At 40.1% G+C, this 18,489-nt stretch overlaps 2 protein-coding genes and 1 long non-coding RNA gene across 3 annotated transcripts in view; 1 reads left to right on the top strand and 2 right to left on the bottom strand.

The window, feature by feature from the left end:
- Positions 1 to 18,489, bottom strand: part of LOC137172900 (C-C chemokine receptor type 1-like) — a 69,787-nt gene that overhangs the window by 41,889 nt on the left and 9,409 nt on the right. The window lies entirely within an intron of this gene.
- Positions 373 to 3,117, top strand: LOC137173515 (uncharacterized). The gene is made up of 3 exons (XR_010925194.1): positions 373 to 978; positions 1,746 to 2,955; positions 3,067 to 3,117. It is a non-coding gene; the product is annotated as an uncharacterized lncRNA (long non-coding RNA).
- On the bottom strand, positions 12,192 to 16,814 carry LOC137172904 (C-C chemokine receptor type 1-like). The gene is made up of 3 exons (XM_067577499.1): positions 16,497 to 16,814; positions 16,023 to 16,231; positions 12,192 to 14,337 (listed from the first exon to the last, which is right to left on the bottom strand). Exons 2-3 carry the CDS (start codon positions 16,202 to 16,204, stop codon positions 13,473 to 13,475), a joined length of 1,047 nt encoding a protein of 348 aa, XP_067433600.1. The 5' UTR covers positions 16,205 to 16,231; positions 16,497 to 16,814; the 3' UTR covers positions 12,192 to 13,472.

The following is an 18,489-nucleotide window of genomic DNA, read 5'->3' as shown; positions in this document are numbered from 1 at the left end:
GTTTGTATCTAATAGTGAGAACGTGATGGCAACCATCCCAGAGGAAGAACGTGCAGCAGTCAAAGATCTGGACATGGCCTTGAGTTCACCACATATGGAGAGAGCTCTCGGAGTGGAGTGGTGCATCACATCAGACTCATTCAAATTCAGAGTTCAAGTGAAACCCAATCCATTGACAAGAAGAGGCGTACTGTCTACAGTTGCTTCTGTGTATGATCCCCTAGGGTTCATGGCACCCTTCGTCCTTTTGGGGAAACAAATACTCCAGGAAATGTGTAGAGAGAAACTTGGATGGGATGAAGATCTTCCAGAACGTTTAAGACCTCAGTGGGAGTCCTGGCTCAGAGATCTACCCAACCTGGCCGAAATGGAAATCAAAAGATGCTTCTTACCTTCAAGTTTCGGCAGTGTCAAAAGGTATGAACTTCACCATTTTGCTGACGCAAGCGTCTCCGGCTATGGTGCATGTACTTACCTCCGAGCTATTAATCTATCCGATGAAGTTCACTGTTGTTTGGTAATGGGTAAGTCAAGAGTTTCACCAACCAAGGTTACAACTATACCTAGATTGGAACTGTCAGCTGCAGTTGTTGCAGTTCAAACCAGCGACAAGCTTCAGAAGGAACTAGACATTCAAGATCTGCAGGAGTTCTTCTGGACAGATTCTACAGTTGTTCTCGGCTACATAAACAACGATGCCAGAAGGTTTCAGGTGTTTGTAGCCAACCGCATACAAAGAATCAAGTTAAGTACAAAGCCTGAACAATGGGCTTATGTTGCCTCTGAGAACAATCCTGCAGATCATGCCTCTCGAGGTTTGACTGCACAGCAGCTCAGGAACTCTAACTGGTTCATAGGACCAAAGTTTCTGTGGCAAAAGGAACTACCTCACAGACGATGCAAGGTGGGAGATATCAAGGAAGATGATCCTGAACTCCGCAAGGCTTTTGTGTGTAACACTAGGGCAAAGGAAGAAAGGTGATTATTGGATCACTTCAAGAAGTTCTCTGATTGGTCAAGGGTGGTAAATGCAGTTGCTAGACTGAAAAGGCAGATCAGGGAATACAAAGGTGTGCAACAAAGAACCAACGAATGTACAAGCTTGGAAGAAAGGAAAGAAGCAGAACTGGCAGTGGTCAAGCTAGTGCAAGAAGAGGCATTCTCAGACTTAATAAAATGCTTGAAACTAGGGAATGTGACTGTCAAGACCAAAGATAGTAAGTTGTATAAGTTGAGTCCATTCCTGGATGAAGAAGGCATCCTAAGAGTGGGAGGACGTCTGAGTCGAGCCACATTACACCCACACGTGAAGCATCCGGCACTTCTACCGAAGAATAGCCATATATCCTCTCTACTTATCAAACACTTTCACGAAAAGATACAGCATCAAGGACGTGGAATGACGATGAATGAACTGCGAGCTAATGGATGGTGGATCCTGGGATGCAGCAGTGCAGTCTCGTCGCACATTTTCAAATGTGTCAAGTGCAGAAAGTACAGGAGACCGACTGAAGAACAAAGGATGAGCGATTTACCACAAGACAGAATGGAAACTACTCCACCCTTTACCTACGCCGGCATCGACTGTTTTGGTCCGATCTACGTTAAAGAGGGAAGAAAAGAGCTCAAAAAATATGGTCTTTTACTTACCTGTCTATGTTCAAGAGCCATACACATAGAGATGCTGGATGACATGACAACCGATGCATTTATTAATGCTTTGAGAGCATTCATTGCCATAAGAGGAAACGTGCGTCAACTAAGATGTGACCAAGGCACTAATTTTGTCGGTGCAAGGAGAGAGTTTACAGAACTCATGAAAGGAATGGATCAAGAAAGAACAAAGAGTTTTGGATGTGAATTTCTCATGAACCCTCCAGCGGCGAGTCACATGGGTGGCGTCTGGGAGAGGCAGATAAGGACCATAAGGAGCGTTCTTACTGCTATTCTTGACCAGTCAGCACAAAGGCTTGACAGTACCTCCCTACGGACATTCATGTATGAGGTTATGGCTATCATTAATAGCAGACCACTCACCGCTGAACATTTGAATGACCCATCTGGACCTGAACCTTTAACTCCGAACCATATCCTCACAATGAAGTCTGCGGTCATTCTACCCCCACCTGGACAATTTGTCAAAGAGGATCTTTATCTTCAAAAGAGGTGGCACAAGGTACAGTATTTGGCCAATGAGTTTTGGACTCGATGGAGGAAAGAATATCTTCTGAACCTACAATCGAGGCAAAAGTGGCATAAGAACAGAAGGAACATGAAGGTGAACGACATTGTCCTTCTGCAAGATGATCTGGCACCACGCAATGAATGGAAGCTAGCCAGAATCACAGAAGTTTACCCAGGGTTAGATGATAGAGTGAGAAAACTGAAGTTGCTGGTTAGTGATACTACATTTGACAAAAAGGGGAAATCAACAACTAAACCAGTGTTACTTGAAAGACCTATACAAAAGGTTGTTACACTGCTTGAAGCAGATTGAAGTGTTATTATTTTGACTGAAACTCCATGTCAGATGGTCAATAACAAGAAATGTGTTATTGAGAAATTGAAGTGTTCATTTGAAAACAGTATTGTATTTAGAGAAATCCCACTTGAAGATTTGTGTGATTTGGTGGGAGTGTAACTGTTGTTTGTAATTTGTACTGTCAGTATTGTCTTTTGGAATACATTGAATCATTTGCAATATATTTCAGTTATCTTTGATGTTTTGTATTATTTTAAGAAGATAGCTTTTATTGTGAAACAGCCACTTTTATTTAGAAAAGCCAGTTGTGCCGTTCTGACGTACGGGAGAAGGGAGAAATGAGCAGGAAAGATGCACATGTGCCCCCGCTAAGATACATGCTAAATATCAACCTATTTAAGTGGTTGTGAAATGTTTAAGGACCCTTCAAGGACCAAGGATAATTCCCTTATTTGCAGAACGCAGCCAACGAGGTAATTCTTGTTTTTGTCTTTATTTTGCTTTGATGAGCTGTTTTCCACATGCTGTAAAGGCTTTTATTTTCGCTAACTTTGTCTTTATACCGTGTGTGTATGTGTCTGTAGTTTTCACGGTGGATTTGGAGAGAAAGCTACAAATAAACCAGTTGCAAGAAAGCCACTTGTGTTTGCCTGTGCTTCGAGGGAATTAAACTGTAGGATAAGGAGGTGCAGGTGCTGTAGTACAGGTAATGCTAGAGTGCGGGTGGTGGGGAGGAGGGGGGTAGGGGAGGAGACAGGGAGGGTGAAAAGAAGAAAGAGGAGGAACAGGTTGGGTGTAACTCGTGGAGCTGCTGGGGCCCGCTGTTGTTTGTGCTGTCTGAGCGGCTGCCGTGGTTGGTGCGGGTGGAGGAGCAGCTGAGATGGCCGGGAGGGAAGGAGCAGCAGAGATAGGAGCCAGAGAGGAGGAAGGGATGCTGGGGTGATGGGATGTATATGCGTGGGATGTAAGTGCGGCTGAAGAGAAAGTAGGAGGAGGAAATGGCTGTGGAGCAGAGAGAGCCTGCATAGGGTTAGAAGCAGACTGTACTGGGGAGGCTGAGGTTGCTGAGGAGGAAGGTGTGCGTGTGGCGGAGCGACGTGCCGTGACGTCACGGACGTCATCGCGCGCGCGACGTCGGGAACCCGGAAGATCGTGGGAAGATAGACGGGAGAGAGTGCTGTCCTGCAGGGAGTTTGTGTATAATTTAAACAGTCTTGCCTTGTTGTCGGTGCGGTGGAAGGGAATGTTATTTTGGCTGAGGAAATGCTTTAAGCGAGCAACGGTCCACTCGGACATGTTTGGGGCCGAGGAGCGGTCGGTACGCCGGTGGCGAGGAGCTCCTCTTGGGCGGGCTCCGGGATCTCGAGCGAGGCTGGGGTGAGCGTCGGGAATAAGTAGCTTCCTTCGGACGCCGAGTACGGGACCTTCCCCTGGAGCCGCTGGGGATCGAGGGCTCTACGATACCGTTGTCGACGGAGGATGAGGGCCGAGAGGCCGGGATGAGGGAAACCGAGGAGCGCAGGCGAGGCTGCCGGAATGATCGGACGCCGGGGGACTCCGGGACTTCGAACAAGTCCTCGTCCGAAGCGTTGAGGAGCAGTTCGAGGTCCATGATGTGAGTAAGAAATTTTAAGTTTATGCTGGTGTGTCACAGGGTGCTTGCAAGCTGAGACAAAGGGGAGAGGAGCGGATATGGTGTGTCTAAATACCCTGTGGTGCGGAAATGGGTTGCGTACAAGGCGTGGTCTTTGGTTCCCGAACTTTGTTTATAAGTCTATAAACTTCATTAAGTGGTGGACAATTGAGCTCCCAGTAAGTTTTCACCATCACTACTACATGGTTCTTCCACTGTCACATTGTCATCGTCATAGTCATAGGTACTGATATTATTAAGAGTTGTTGATTCCATCTTCTCCTCAATAGTTAGCAGGGAAATCTGTCAGAAACACAAATGCAACCATCATACACAGCATTCACAATATGATGCAATGATGCAGTCAGTATGAAATGAAAATTCTAAATATTGTCAAGCTTTTGAAAATGTGTAGTATTATATAAGAGCTATTAAATTCTGTGTGCATGCTTCTGTAAAGCATGCAAATAAGGAGAACTAGAAAACAATCCCTTTAAATGAGATCCTCCAAGGAGCTCAAATCAGATGTTTGTGGGAATGAGGATCAGGCTGAGCTGAGCTGACTTACCACCTGGCCAGCAGAGGAGCTTCTCCTTGTTGTCTGACCCTGAGGACCAGAATTGTCTGTCTCACAGCTCAGCTGAAGTTACTCCATATAAGTCAGCCAGCAAGGGGAAGGAAGTACCAGAAAAGTGTGTGTGTGTGTGTGTGTGTGTGTGTGTGTGTGTGCGTGTGTGTCTGGGTCTGGAAGGAGCAGGGATTGGCTGACAAAGACAAGGCCAAATGTGTCCCAGACAAGGTTGAGACCTTGAGAGCAGAGCACAGTACTGAAAAGACTGTTCGTTGTAAGAACCCCATTGCAGTGGTCAATATATGGATGAAATGAATGAGGAAGCTGAGTTTTTACATGCAGTTCTTATGTTACACCACATCTACACAGGACGCTTAGTGTATGCAGCACGTTAGCAGAGCAGCAGCATCACAACAGCTCCATCTGTGTCTACATTCAGGATGCATTCAGGCACAGTGAGTGTTGGTCAATCACTACACAATAACTACAACACACAACCATTGCAGTTACCAAAAATGAAAGAAAATAGACTTCCAGGTGTAGTGCGAGTGAAATGCGAGCTGTTACTTATCGCATGTAGACAGCTGTTAAAATAGAAGCGTATCTGTTCTGTCAGACAGACATGCGTGAGACACACAACTGAAAAACATGGCTGAAACACTTTCTGTGTAGGCACAACACAGTGTTAGTCTGAACATGGCAAAAGTGTCAGATGGTTAAAGTTAGGTAAAGATCATGGTTTGGGCTGACTGTGGTTAAGCAACTAAAACACTTGGTTACACTCAGGTTTTTTCACATCCATCCATTAAACCATGAGATGCTGACTCGTCTTTTATGGTCAAACATTATTACTGATGCTGGGCTGAAAGGATACAGACTGATCTTAATACACATAATCATATTTCAGATCAATGAAGTTCTCAGTTCACCAGCCCCACTTATACATTTACCTGAAAACAAAGCTGTTCAACAGTAATCTCAAAGGAATATTACAGGAATATAGATTATATATATAAATCAATACTATCTCCCCCAAAAAATCAAATAGATTTTTTTTTTTAATTTGCACAATTCTAATATTAAAAAGTGATTGATTTAACAAATTAAACCATACACTTATTGTACTTAAAAAACTTTTCAGATAATCCAGCAGGACGGCATGAAAAATTACATTTTATTCACCATTAGAAACCTGCAGCCCACTGTCTATTATTGCATTACACATCCAGTTTGATAAAGGTTTTTTTTTTCTTTTTAAAGAAACAACAGTTTAAAGAGGCAACACTAAATGATCTGTATAATATTCCTACACCTATCTTGTTTGAAACATCACTATGATATTCATCAAAATACAAAAACATATTGTATTCAAATATTCCTTGTGATGTCTTTTTGTCTCTCAGTACCAAATTCATTCTGACAACTTTTTTTATACTGTATTATATTTTTATTATAATAAATATATACTTTTTTCAATGTTAGGAGTGTATGCTTGATTTGTATACTAGTATGTCATCCTGCTTTGGGTGTGGTTTATTACAGTCTGTGCCTCTGTCTCAATGTTTTCCTGATAAAGATGAAGAAATTTGTTTCTCACTGATAATGTCACTTGTGACATTATTGAACTATTTCCACACTGTCAGATGGTTTTGTCATTTCTGAAGAAGTTTCTATAAGAAATTAGATATACAGTATCCTATAATTACATTTTCTGATGACTCAGTTGTAGTCAGCTTAAAGTCCCCCCAAAAATGTGTTTCTCCTTATTGTTCCTTCACTTAAATTTTTATGCTACAATGTGCAGTATGATGTAAAGGAAGGTTTGACACTAAAAGGCTGTTTCATCTGTTGAAAGGGGAAAGTTTAAATCTGAGTTTAAAACTAGGAGCATGATTTATGACATCACAACTAGTTTGGAGCCAATCATGGTCCAGTATGCAGCTTATACAAGTGTGATGTGAAACCTGAAGCCTCCAGTGCACATACACTGAAAATGGACAATGAACAATATTTGCATATTCATAAATTCTGGAATTTTAATGAAGGAGAAAGACAAGATATAGATTTAAGAATTTTAACAAGATAATTGAACTGGTTTTGTTGGAAAAACCATATCAGACAGATTCTTTTATTTCAAGCAGAGTATTTTTTATATGTCTTAAAACATGTCTGGAGGGATCCATAAATATCTAGATGTCATTTTGCATTCTCAACTTAAGTGTGATGCCCATATAAGGAAATTGTCTAGACTACTAACTGTTTTTGTTTGGTAAGACCATGTATATCTCTTGAAGCAGCTAAAATGTATACACATGCCATGATTTTATCACATATATCCTACTCTGTGGTTATCAGGGTGCAGGCCTCCAAATCAATAATCAAGCCTGTAATCATTTTTATAAAAACTATAAAAGGTAAAATGACACCATGGTCAAATTCTTCAAAAATAGAACTTAGGTAGAGTTTTCATTCATAAAGTATTGCATTACCTGTATGTAATGTGCTTATCTGTATGGTCCAAGTTAAATAAACAAATAACTGAGTAATAAAAACAAGGGAGGGGAGGCAGGTCTAAAGTGAATTCTTTTACTGTGCATAAGAGTCCTTTTTGAGTAAAATGTTAATAAAATGGGGAAATGTTGTTGACTTCAGGAAGTCAGGACCAAACCTGACAGTGAAAGTCTGAAATTGAATCAAGAGTGAAGACCATTTTGAAAATAGTGCAAAAATGAAAAAAAAAGGGTTTTTTTGAAGTCATGAGGGCTTTTTTTCTCAATCTCCATCTTCTGGATCTTTTTCTTACCTGATCTGTGTCCTGGGGAACAAACTAGTTTGGAGTTCACTGCAGTCATTGTGCTAAATCATGTCACTGATATGGACAATACTGCTCAGTAATGCCCATCTGACCTTCATACAGAAAGAGCTGGAATCCCATTGTCAAGTCTTAACATTTTGAATGTATGAAATATAATTTTTACTCTGAATTCATTAAAGTGAAATTGTGCCTTTCTTGCTGCTGTATTTCATTGTGGAATTGACATGTCACCCTCCTGATGAAGTTTTGTTACTGTGATGACCAACATAAATAAGTTGTGAAAGATTGTTACTATGACAACACACATCTGATAGCTTTCACAAAGCATAGCAGAAGGTACTGGACCAGTTGCACAACAACTGTTGTACTTCTGTAGAAAATTGCGTAAGAGACTTTTTTATGACTGTTTTTTAGATACAGATTCAGACCAACTTTATTATCTCAGCCGGGAAAATTCATTTGGTTCAGTGCTCCAGACATAAAAGCACCACAGAATCCACAGTAAAAGCAGTAGAACACCCAATACAGCCTTGATCAGATAGAGCACTTTTTGCAGGTTGTAAAACACGTAGCACATCGCACTGCCTTTTTTGTTGAAGTCTACAACTTAAAAAAAGAGCAGCTGCATAAGTGTGAGAAAGTCATCAAGTAGGTGAATGATTTACGGGGGTTTGTAGTTGTTCGACAGAACCCAGCAGAGAGCCTCAGATAAGGAGTTAAAGATTTTTGGGCTACACTTGCAGCTAAAGGTCAAAAACACAGCAAAATAGTATGCGCCCCTCCAGAGGACTCAGAAAAGATGCCAATATTCAGGGTGGATAGGAAGGACCTTGAAAGAGCTGGTAACATCCGCCTTGGACAACCAGACTCCTTGGCCTGCGAGGCGGATGAGGGAGATGGCATGATCAATTGCAGATCATCCCCCTGCCCTTGCAGAGGTTGGGTCTTCCTCTCTTATCCACACTTTTGGAGAGAGAGCCAAGGGTGGATGGCTGGGCAATGGCTGATTTGGGGGTGATGGACAGTGGAGGAGCTGCTGGTGGTAAGCCACAGAAAACAGTGGGACTTTGCTTTTCCACAGCTGAGGTGTGGGGCAGAGGAGCAGAGAGGGTGCATGTGGTGGGATGGGAAGGGGCACCACACAGGTTGCAAATGAGCAACGAGCGGGTTACAAAGACTCGGCAGTACAGTTTGGGATCCAACTATCTCCAGTACGTGCCCTGGTTGAGCTATTGCAGGGGTCTGGCAGCTTGAGAGTTGAAAAGGACATGGTGTGAATAAAAGTTGTTGCCGCCGAACCACAAGGCCAGGTTGAGGATCAATGGTAGTTGTCAAACTCAGACCTGCGGTTGAGGAAAGCAGAACAGATGACATCTCAATACAATGAGAATGAGAAAGTGAATTCAACCACTATAAGGTCTTTGGAGGGAGCCGGTTCCCTGGGGACATGAGGTTGAAGATGAGATTGAGATGATCCGCCATTCGGGTCTTGTGTGACGTGACTTCCTCCCATAGTCACATCCCTGTCGCAGACCGCCAACGTCATCACCTCAGGCACCATCGCCATCTCCTCTCTCTCTCAGACACAAACAAACACACACACACACACACACACACACACACACATGCATTCCCATGCATGTGCTCAACCCTGTACATAGCTGTTTGTGTTTTGCTTGGTAGAATTAGATTTTAGAATGGTAGTTTATTTATCAGAGCATTTGTTAACTTTGTTAACCTTGCTAAGTTAAATAAATAGTTATATCTTTAAAGAAAAGTTCTTTTGTCATTATTGTGTCTAACATATTGTTAAAAGTGGCTGATTGAAGGAGCCAGAGCTTGAACTTCAACCTTCTTTGTTCACCCTTGAATGTTGACATCTCTCAGATATTAACATTCTAGGTGAACTTTCATGACACTACCTTGTTTGGTTATTGGTCCCAGTTTCCGGGTGGTGCCCCCTATCTGTTAATACATATGAATGATTTTATTAATTTTATAATTAATTAATCATTACGATAATTGTTAATTATTGTTAATAACCAACTGTGCTCCTCACAGATCCAACAGTTGGTGTCGGAATTATTGATTAATTTTAACAATACCTTGATTTCATAATTCATAATTATCAATGATAATTATGAATTATTGCTAATAACCAAACACACTCCTGCCTGTCCCAACATAATTGCCTTTTTAATGACGCAAAGGGAACCATATGAAGCTTAGAGAAAGTTCACTCATGCCTGGCGTAATTTTATCGCTCATACCTCCCTGTCATTCTCATTTATCATGCACACTCAATCATTTCCTAGCTGTCAATGCATGGGGGCGTAGTTTGAGTTTCAGCTGTCACCAGCTGATCACTTCTACCTAATAGCATGGCGACACATTTTCATTGTTAGCCTGTCATCTATGCAAACTGTTCCTTGTGAGAAACTTGAATGCGACACATACTAATGAAATATATGAGTCACCCATGGGGTTGCGAGTAATTGTACTCAGTAGAGGACTGCATTGAGATTGGGATCCCACAGGTCTCGCGGTACCCAACGCGAATCTTGCAGGAACAGGCAGTTGTAACTTTGCTGCTGGCGGGAGCGGGAGGTCAAAAAATATACTGCGGGTCCCGGGATTTAGGCAGTGCTGCAGGCAAACTCTCATAGAGCTGGGCTGAGTGCTCAGTCTGCGCTCCTCCTGGTGCCCACTGACACATCTACCTGCTACCACTCCTCCTCACACACATACACACATACTCATGACTAGGCACCACTGACTGCTGTGACCTGCCGACTTAAACGAGCTGAGAACAGAAACACCGAACAATATGTGCATATTGCGATACTGCAGGTTATTACTACTTTTGTGTTCATTTAGGAGGGAACAGAAGAGTTGTAAGCTTGCATCAGGTCACATACCATCATCATTAGCACTACTCCTCATCAGTGCATTAAATGACACAGAGAAATGAAACAAAATAAAACAACCAATGACAACAACACATGTTCTAAAATAATAAGTAGGTTAAAAGAAATAAATACAATGTAATTCTGCCATAGAACAGGCATATTAATTGCACTAGAATAACTGGTTATTGCACTAATATGAATGTATATTCACTAGAACGCAGTTTCTCTACATTATTACCAACAGGTTTGCATCTCTATTAATAGTACACAGTAAAATAATGTGGCTTCCCTGCAGTACGGGAGAAGACACAATGAGTGAATGGTCAGAATATTTGCAGGAGCAGGCGGGAGTGGACACACTTATGGCAGGAGCGAGTGATAATGGTCAGGTATCCAGTAGCAGCGGGCGGGAGTGGGATTAGGAAAACAGTCCCATGCAGGGCTCTAGTACACACCTTGTGTACAGTGGTTTCTGTAAAGTGAGCACTGAGAATTTAGACAAACCTCAAGCAGTCACTTGTTTTGAAGAACCCCCACTCACAGATGCTATTTCAGTAAATTAGTTTAAATTGGAGTATTGTACTATTTGGTCCAAACATCCCCACATAGAATTGACAACCAGAAGGCACTAAATTTGGGCATGATTGGCAGATAAGGCAGATATTTCTTTTTTTTTTTTTTGGTTTAACACACTAAGAAGCAGATCAATCTCTGCAAAGAACTGTATTCCAATTCTTCGTGAAACTGGTCATTAGAAAACATTTTAACAGGGAACAAGGATAATTTAAAGTCTGTGTACTTGAAGAACTTACAGGATTATTTCTGCTCTTTGTGAATTCATCTTTAATTTCCATGACACTCGCCTCTAACTTTCTCTGTGATGACGTATTGATCATGAGATAATGATTTTATCTGCAGTGCAACAGCTTAATAATTACTGTTGGTTAAGTTAGACTTTATGTGCTGATATCAAATTTCACACTACTTCCAATATCTGACAACAGAAACAGGAACCTTTCTAAATTTGAATTATATTGTTAAGTTGGCTGCGTTAAAACATAGTATTTACATTTGATCACAGATAGCTGGTGTCTGAACTGAGGATGATGGGAATGTCAGTAGTTTTGCCAGTATTTGATCCAGACCAAAGTGTTGAACAAATTAAAAATGTAAACTGCTGACGGCTCTAGATGAAAAGTCAACGGATCACCAAAGTCATTCCAGTCATTCATTCTGTGGGGAAAAAGAATGTTTGTACATAAGTTCATTGACAGTTTATCCAGTACTCATTGATAATTATTGCAGTCTGGACCAAAGTCAAAAACTTTGACAAGTAAAATTAAAAGTAGTGAGAAAACATTTACAGTATTTTTTGTAATGTGGGGAAGTGACCCTGTAATCTTTTCACCAGAGATATTGACACTAGGCTTTATGCAGAAGATAAAAATATGGCCAGGTCTGCTCCCCTGAGCCAGTTTTCTTCATAACAACATTTTTAGCTCTGTACTTCAATTCTTGGTTATGTGGGGGAAAACTGTCCAGATCAGCAATGTAATCAGGTGGTCTTGTCCTCTTCTGAACATGGACATGAGAAACATGTATTTGAACTTCTACACAAATCCTTGACAGTTGCTTTCTTAAAAGAATGTTTTCAGTAAAAGGGGTGTTTTGAAAAGGTATGTACGTATATTCTGGAAATATGGGGGGCGTGAAGAAAGGAAACATGTAGCCTGGTGATTTAAAAGGGTTGATTTAATCAAATAGTTTGGATTTAGACACACACAAGCCAAACAAAACCCAACAAACCATTAAGTGTTTAACTCTCTTTTTGTTGCTGCTTTTTCACTGTTTTATTTCCAAGTAAAAAGTTCTTCATATGAAACTTGACAAAGAATGAATCATCAATGTAAAATATCGACTCTCTTTTTAAAGGACATAATTCATTATACACACAATAATAAAAAAAAAACCCATAAACACAAGATTAAACCAACCAAACCAAAAATCAGAGCAGATATACTTACAGGCATGGAAAATGACTGGACAATGATTATACATGCTTGATTCATTGTTTTGGACTTTGGATGGATGTAGCTAAAGCTCCACTGTCTGGTGTTCAACAAAGTGCTCTTATCATAATGTAAATTCTTACACTTAATCAGCCTTGAGAAGAACCATAAGCCAGACTTCTAAACTTTTTTTTTTTACACACTATACTGACATTTTAGAAATAATCCAATTTAAGTGAAGTCATAAAAAGCTGTCAGAGACACAGATAGCCATTACAAATGAGAGTTTAGGCTGTATGGCGAAAATACAGAGCAAAACACTTTTGTATCACATCCAAAAGTCCTTTACAAAGAGTTTTAACATTTGCTCAACTATGTAAGGATTAAGGAACTATGGATCCCTTCCCCCTTAACTTTGTTCAGCAGCCCAACTTTTACATTCTGTCACACAGAGGTGATGCAGTTAACTGTAATATTGGGTGCAAAATTTGAGAGAACACTGTATAAAATAAATCATGATTGTGGCACTGCAGTGCATAACTAAGTGTGGTCTGACACATATAAAGGCACAGGCGTGAATACTTTGAAAATGGGGTTATGGCAGATGTTAGATTATTAGATTTGTTCTTACAAATGGAGTTACTCAACTTTAAATGCAGAGCTTTGTTTATCAGCATCTGACAACTAGAGGACAGAAGGTCTCCCAAACTAGTTTGTAAATTAACCTTAATGAAACCTTAATAAAACCTTAAAAATCACAGGAAAATCAAGCTCACATAATTGACAAAAAGTCTTTACTGTATATTCAAAGAAGATATGGTGCGCTTTTCTGTAGGGATCCATCTCTTCCTGTAGCTGAGCTAAACATACCTCTTCTGTCCACATTTACATATGTCATGATGGCATGGGCATGATGAAGAGGTAGCAGCTTTGTTTTGTGCTGGACAACAAACTTTTGAAACATGTTCTCTCTCTTCCTTCAGTTGCTGTAAAACCATGGTTTGTTGAACACATGGCAGTCCTGAGATACAAAGGAGTTCTCAACCCTAAAACTCAACTCAACTCTATGCTTTTCTGTGTACTTTTTGTGGACATATTGGTTCTGCTGACCTGACTGACAGAAATATGCTTCTTTAACCCTGGGAAGCGTTTCACCAGCAGCTGTCTAAAGTAGCTCTGGAACTTTTTACCAACAAATGTATAGAAGATGGGACTGATGCAGAAGTAAATGTACGCAATGTCACGCGTGACTTGAAGTGCATAACCCCTCTTCTTCTTTTCATCACAGGACCCGTTTTCAGGTATTAGTTGTACAACATTGAATGGGGTCCAGCATATAAAAAACAACAGGACAATGACAAATATCAGCCTGACTGTCTTGAACTTGGTAACTATCTTGGATGATATGACAGTGATAGCAATCCTAACGTAGCAGTACACAATAACAATCAGAGGAAAAAGCAAGAAAAGGAAAAGTTGAAGGTAAAATGTAGAATCTCTCAGCTTGTCTGCATCAACAAATGTCAAGTTACTAGGATGTTCCTGACAGAATGTTTTGTTGGTCATATTATGAGTAAAAGTTCTGTGGAGAATCATCTGTGGGATGCACGCCAGACCACTGACCAGCCACACCACAGCACAGGAGAGCAGCGCATAGCGTTGATTCCTCACTTGCGACGCATGCAAGGAGTAAACGACTGAAAGGTGTCGGTCGAAGGTCAGGAGAGTTAGAAACAGAACAGAACTGTAGAGGCCCAGGTAGTAGACACTGCCTACAATCTTGCACATTACTTCGCCAAAGATCCAGTAGGAGAGCTGCTTGTAGACTCCCACGAAGGGAAGACTGCTCATGAACATCAGGGAGGACACCACTAGGTTCAGCAGCAAGATGTTGGTCACAGTGGTCAGCTTCTCAAACCTAAGAAGTGGCCAATTAAACCGTTAAATGTAGAAAAAACAGAGACTATGGGTCACACAAGCTTTTTTGACAGTAATATTTTGCAATAATCTCCAAACTGTGGATTGGTTGGTGTCAGTGAAGTAAATCTGAACATCTTTAGCATCAATTTAAGTAAAGCGTGTCAACTAGATAAACTGCTTTGAAATCCAATGATTGACAGGTCATACCGTAGAGTCCTGAAATAGAGGAAGTTCACTCGTTCAATGTTACACAATTCTCTCAGTTCAGTCTTTTGTTTTTGTGGTGAGCAAGCTAGCTTCTTGTACTGCCTGTAATTGCCTAATATTTTACCCTGATACCACTGCATAATGCCCAGGAAAATGACATTTCGTAATCAGGCATTTATTTAAATTGTCAAGGCTATTTTTAACTTTCTTTCCAGGACTGGTTTGCATAGAGATTAAGAGATTACAAGAGATTAGTTTTGAATCATGACGGATGTTCGAGTGTTTCAGTGTATCACTGCCTGTTATTGATAATATATTGATGACTTGTGCACATTGTGCAGCCTTGCAGGATTGAGTGCAACACTTCTGCTCTGGTCTACATAGCAAAATAGGATGTGCACAGCCAGCTCAGTAATGTGGATGTTTAATGTGATAAGTAATGTGACTTGACAAATTTGGCATCAAAGTTGAAAATGCATGAAATGAATCTGCCTGAGAGTGCCACCCAGATATACAGTAGTCTGTGTGGGAATCTAGTGCCAACAAGTTAGTATTTCAATTTGACCGGTACTTCATTTTTTGACTGAACACCTCAAAACTAATGACACTCCCATCATCCTCAGCTGTTCTTTGTGTTCAATGCTAAATAGCACTTGTTAGAAATGTAAATTAAGGTGGTGACCATGGTAAGCATTATACTTGTTTAACATCAGCAATGTCATGTGCTTGCATGGCTCTTGGTTAGCACTTAACATCAACCAAAGTGAATTTATCCAGACAAAGGTGATGTTTCTCCCAAAAGTAAAATATGAATCAAATTTTTAGGAGACATTGTTGCTAATCACAACCATAATAAGATTAACATAACAAATTTCATGTTCTTTTAACCAAGAGGGGAACAAACACCCCTCCTTTTCTTGTGCCAATTTCTGTAAGAGCCCAGAGAAGAATTTTTGATGCTGTTTTTGACCTGCATTTTTGAGCAAGAGCCATTCAATGCATTTACATTTAGTAACCTGTCTACAAAGTAGTTTTAATTTTCAGTGGCGGGATCCACATTTGCGCACTTGAGTCAAACTGCCAACACATACACAAGTGACTATAATCCAGCACTACTGTTTTTAATTTTATCTCATTAGTATCAGCCTCACTGTTCACTCTCCTAACAGTGTATCAGAGCTGTAGCAGTTGTTCTTCTGTTGTATTTTTAACAAAGTAGTTGCTTCACTAGTGTTTGCTGCTCACAAAATTCTGGGATCTGTAGTAGTAAATCACACTTGATGCTAAATTGTAAGGATTACAACTTTAATTTACTCTTTGTAGACTATTTCAATTATCCTGTAATTCACAGATAATTATAATAAGGGTTGTGTGTATTTTACAAGTTTACAAATTGTGCATTTTCTACCTCTAATAGCTTTAAAATGCTAAACCAATATTTTTTTTTGAATTTGAGAGTTTTGTTTGTCTACTCACCGATGGATGATGACCAGGACCAGCCCGTTGCCAAAGAGACTGAAGAGAAACATGAAGTAGTAAATGGTGGACAATTGACCTCCCAGTAAGTTTTCACCATCACTACTACATGGTTCTTCCACTGTCACATTGTCATCGTAATCAGTATAGTTATAGTTATAATCAGGAGTTGTTGATTCCATCTTCTCCTCAAATGTTAGCAGTGAAATCTGTCAGAAACACAAATGCAACCATCATACACAGCATTCACAATATGATGCAATGATGCAGTCAGTATGAAATGAAAATTCTAAATATTGTCAAGCTTTTGAAAATGTGTAGTAGTATATAAGAGCTATTAAATTCTGTGTGCATTCTTCTGTAAAGCATGCAAATAAGGAGAACTAGAAAACAATCCCTTTAAATGAGATCCTCCAAGGAGCTCAAATCAGATGTTTGTGGGAATGAGGATCAGGCTGAGCTGAGCTGACTTACCACCTGGCCAGCAGAGGAGCTTCTCCTTGTTGTCTGACCCTGAGGACCAGAACTGTCTGACTCACAGCTCAGCTGAAGTTACTCCATATAAGTCAGCCAGCAAGGGGAAGGAAGTACCAGAAAAGTGTGTGTGTGTGTGTGTGTGTGTGTGTGTGTGTGTATGTGTGTGTGTGCGTGTGTGTGTCTGGGTCTTGAAGGAGCACGGATTGGCTGACAAAGACAAGGCCAAATGTGTCCCAGACATGGTTGAGACCTTGAGAGCAGAGCAGAGTACTGAAAAGACTGTTCTGTGTAAGAACCCCATTGCAGTGGTCAATATAAGGGTGAAATGAATGAGGAAGTTGACTTTTTACACGCAGTTCTTATGTTACACCACATCTACACAGGACGCTTAGTGTATGCAGCACGTTAGCAGAGCAGCAGCATCACAACAGTTCCATCTGTGTCTACATTCAGGATGCATTCAGGCACAGTGAGTGTAGGTCAATCACTACACAATAACTACAACACACAACCATTGCAGTTACCAAAAATGAAAGAAAATAGACTTCCAGGTGTAGTGCGAGTGAAATGCAAGCTGTTACTTATCGCGTGTAGACAGCTGTTAAAATAGAAGCGTACCTGTTCTGTCAGACAGACATACGTGAAAGTTAGGTAAAGATCATGGTTTGGGCTGACTGTGGTTAAGCAACTAAAACACTTGGTTACACTCAGGTTTTTTCACATCCATCCATTAAACCATGAGATGCTGACTCGTCTTTTATGGTCTAACATTATTACTGATGCTGGGCTGAAAGGATACAGACTGATCTTAATACACATAATAATATTTCAGATCAATGAAGTTCTCAGTTCACCAGCCCCACTGATACATTTACCTGAAAACAAAGCTGTTCAACAGTAATCTCAAAGGAATATTACAGGAATATAGATTATATATATAAATCAATACTATCTCCCCCAAAAAATCAAATAGATTTTTTTTAAATTTGCACAATTCTAATATTAAAAAGTGATTAGAAATTAGAAATACAGTATCCTATAATTACATTTTCTGATGACTCAGTTGTAGTCAGCTTAAAGTCCCCCCAAAAATGTGTTTTTCCTTATTGTTCCTTCACTTAAATTTTTATGCTACAATGTGCAGTATGATGTAAAGGAAGGTTTGACACTAAAAGGCTGTTTCATCTGTTGAAAGGGGAAAGTTTAAATCTGAGTTTAAAACTAGGAGCATGATTTATGACATCACAACTAGTTTGGAGCCAATCATGGTCCAGTATGCAGCTTATACAAGTGTGATGTGAAACCTGAAGCCTCCAGTGCACATACACTGAAAATAGACAATGAACAATATTTGCATGTTCATAAATTCTGGAATTTTAATGAAGGAGAAAGACAAGATATAGATTTAAGAATTTTAACAAGATAATTGAACTGGTTTTGTTGGAAAAACCATATCAGACAGATTCTTTTATTTCAAGCAGAGTATTTTTTATATGTCTTAAAACATGTCTGGAGGGATCCATAAATATCTAGGTGTCATTTTGCATTCTCAACTTAAGTGTGATGCCCATATAAGGAAATTGTCTAGACTACTAACTGTTTTTGTTTGGTGAGACCATGTATATCTCTTGAAGCAGCTAAAATGTATACACATGCCACGATTTTATCACATATATCCTACTCTGTGGTTATCAGGGTGCAGGCCTCCAAATCAATAATCAAGGCTGTAATCATTTTTATAAAAACTATAAAAGGTAAAATGACACCATGGTCAAATTCTTCAAAAATAGAACTTAGGTAGAGTTTTCATTCATAAAGTATTGCATTACCCGTATGTAATGTGCTTATCTGTATGGTCCAAGTTAAATAAACAAATAACTGAGTAATAAAAACAAGGGAGGGGAGGCAGGTCTAAAGTGAATTCTTTTACTGTGCTTAAGAGTCCTTTTTGAGTAAAATGTTGATAAAATCAAGAAATGCTGTTGACTTC

Source organism: Thunnus thynnus, chromosome 21, assembly GCF_963924715.1.
Source record: "Thunnus thynnus chromosome 21, fThuThy2.1, whole genome shotgun sequence".
NCBI classification, from domain to species: domain Eukaryota; kingdom Metazoa; phylum Chordata; class Actinopteri; order Scombriformes; family Scombridae; genus Thunnus; species Thunnus thynnus.
This window is presented reverse-complemented; position numbering and strand designations above follow the sequence as displayed.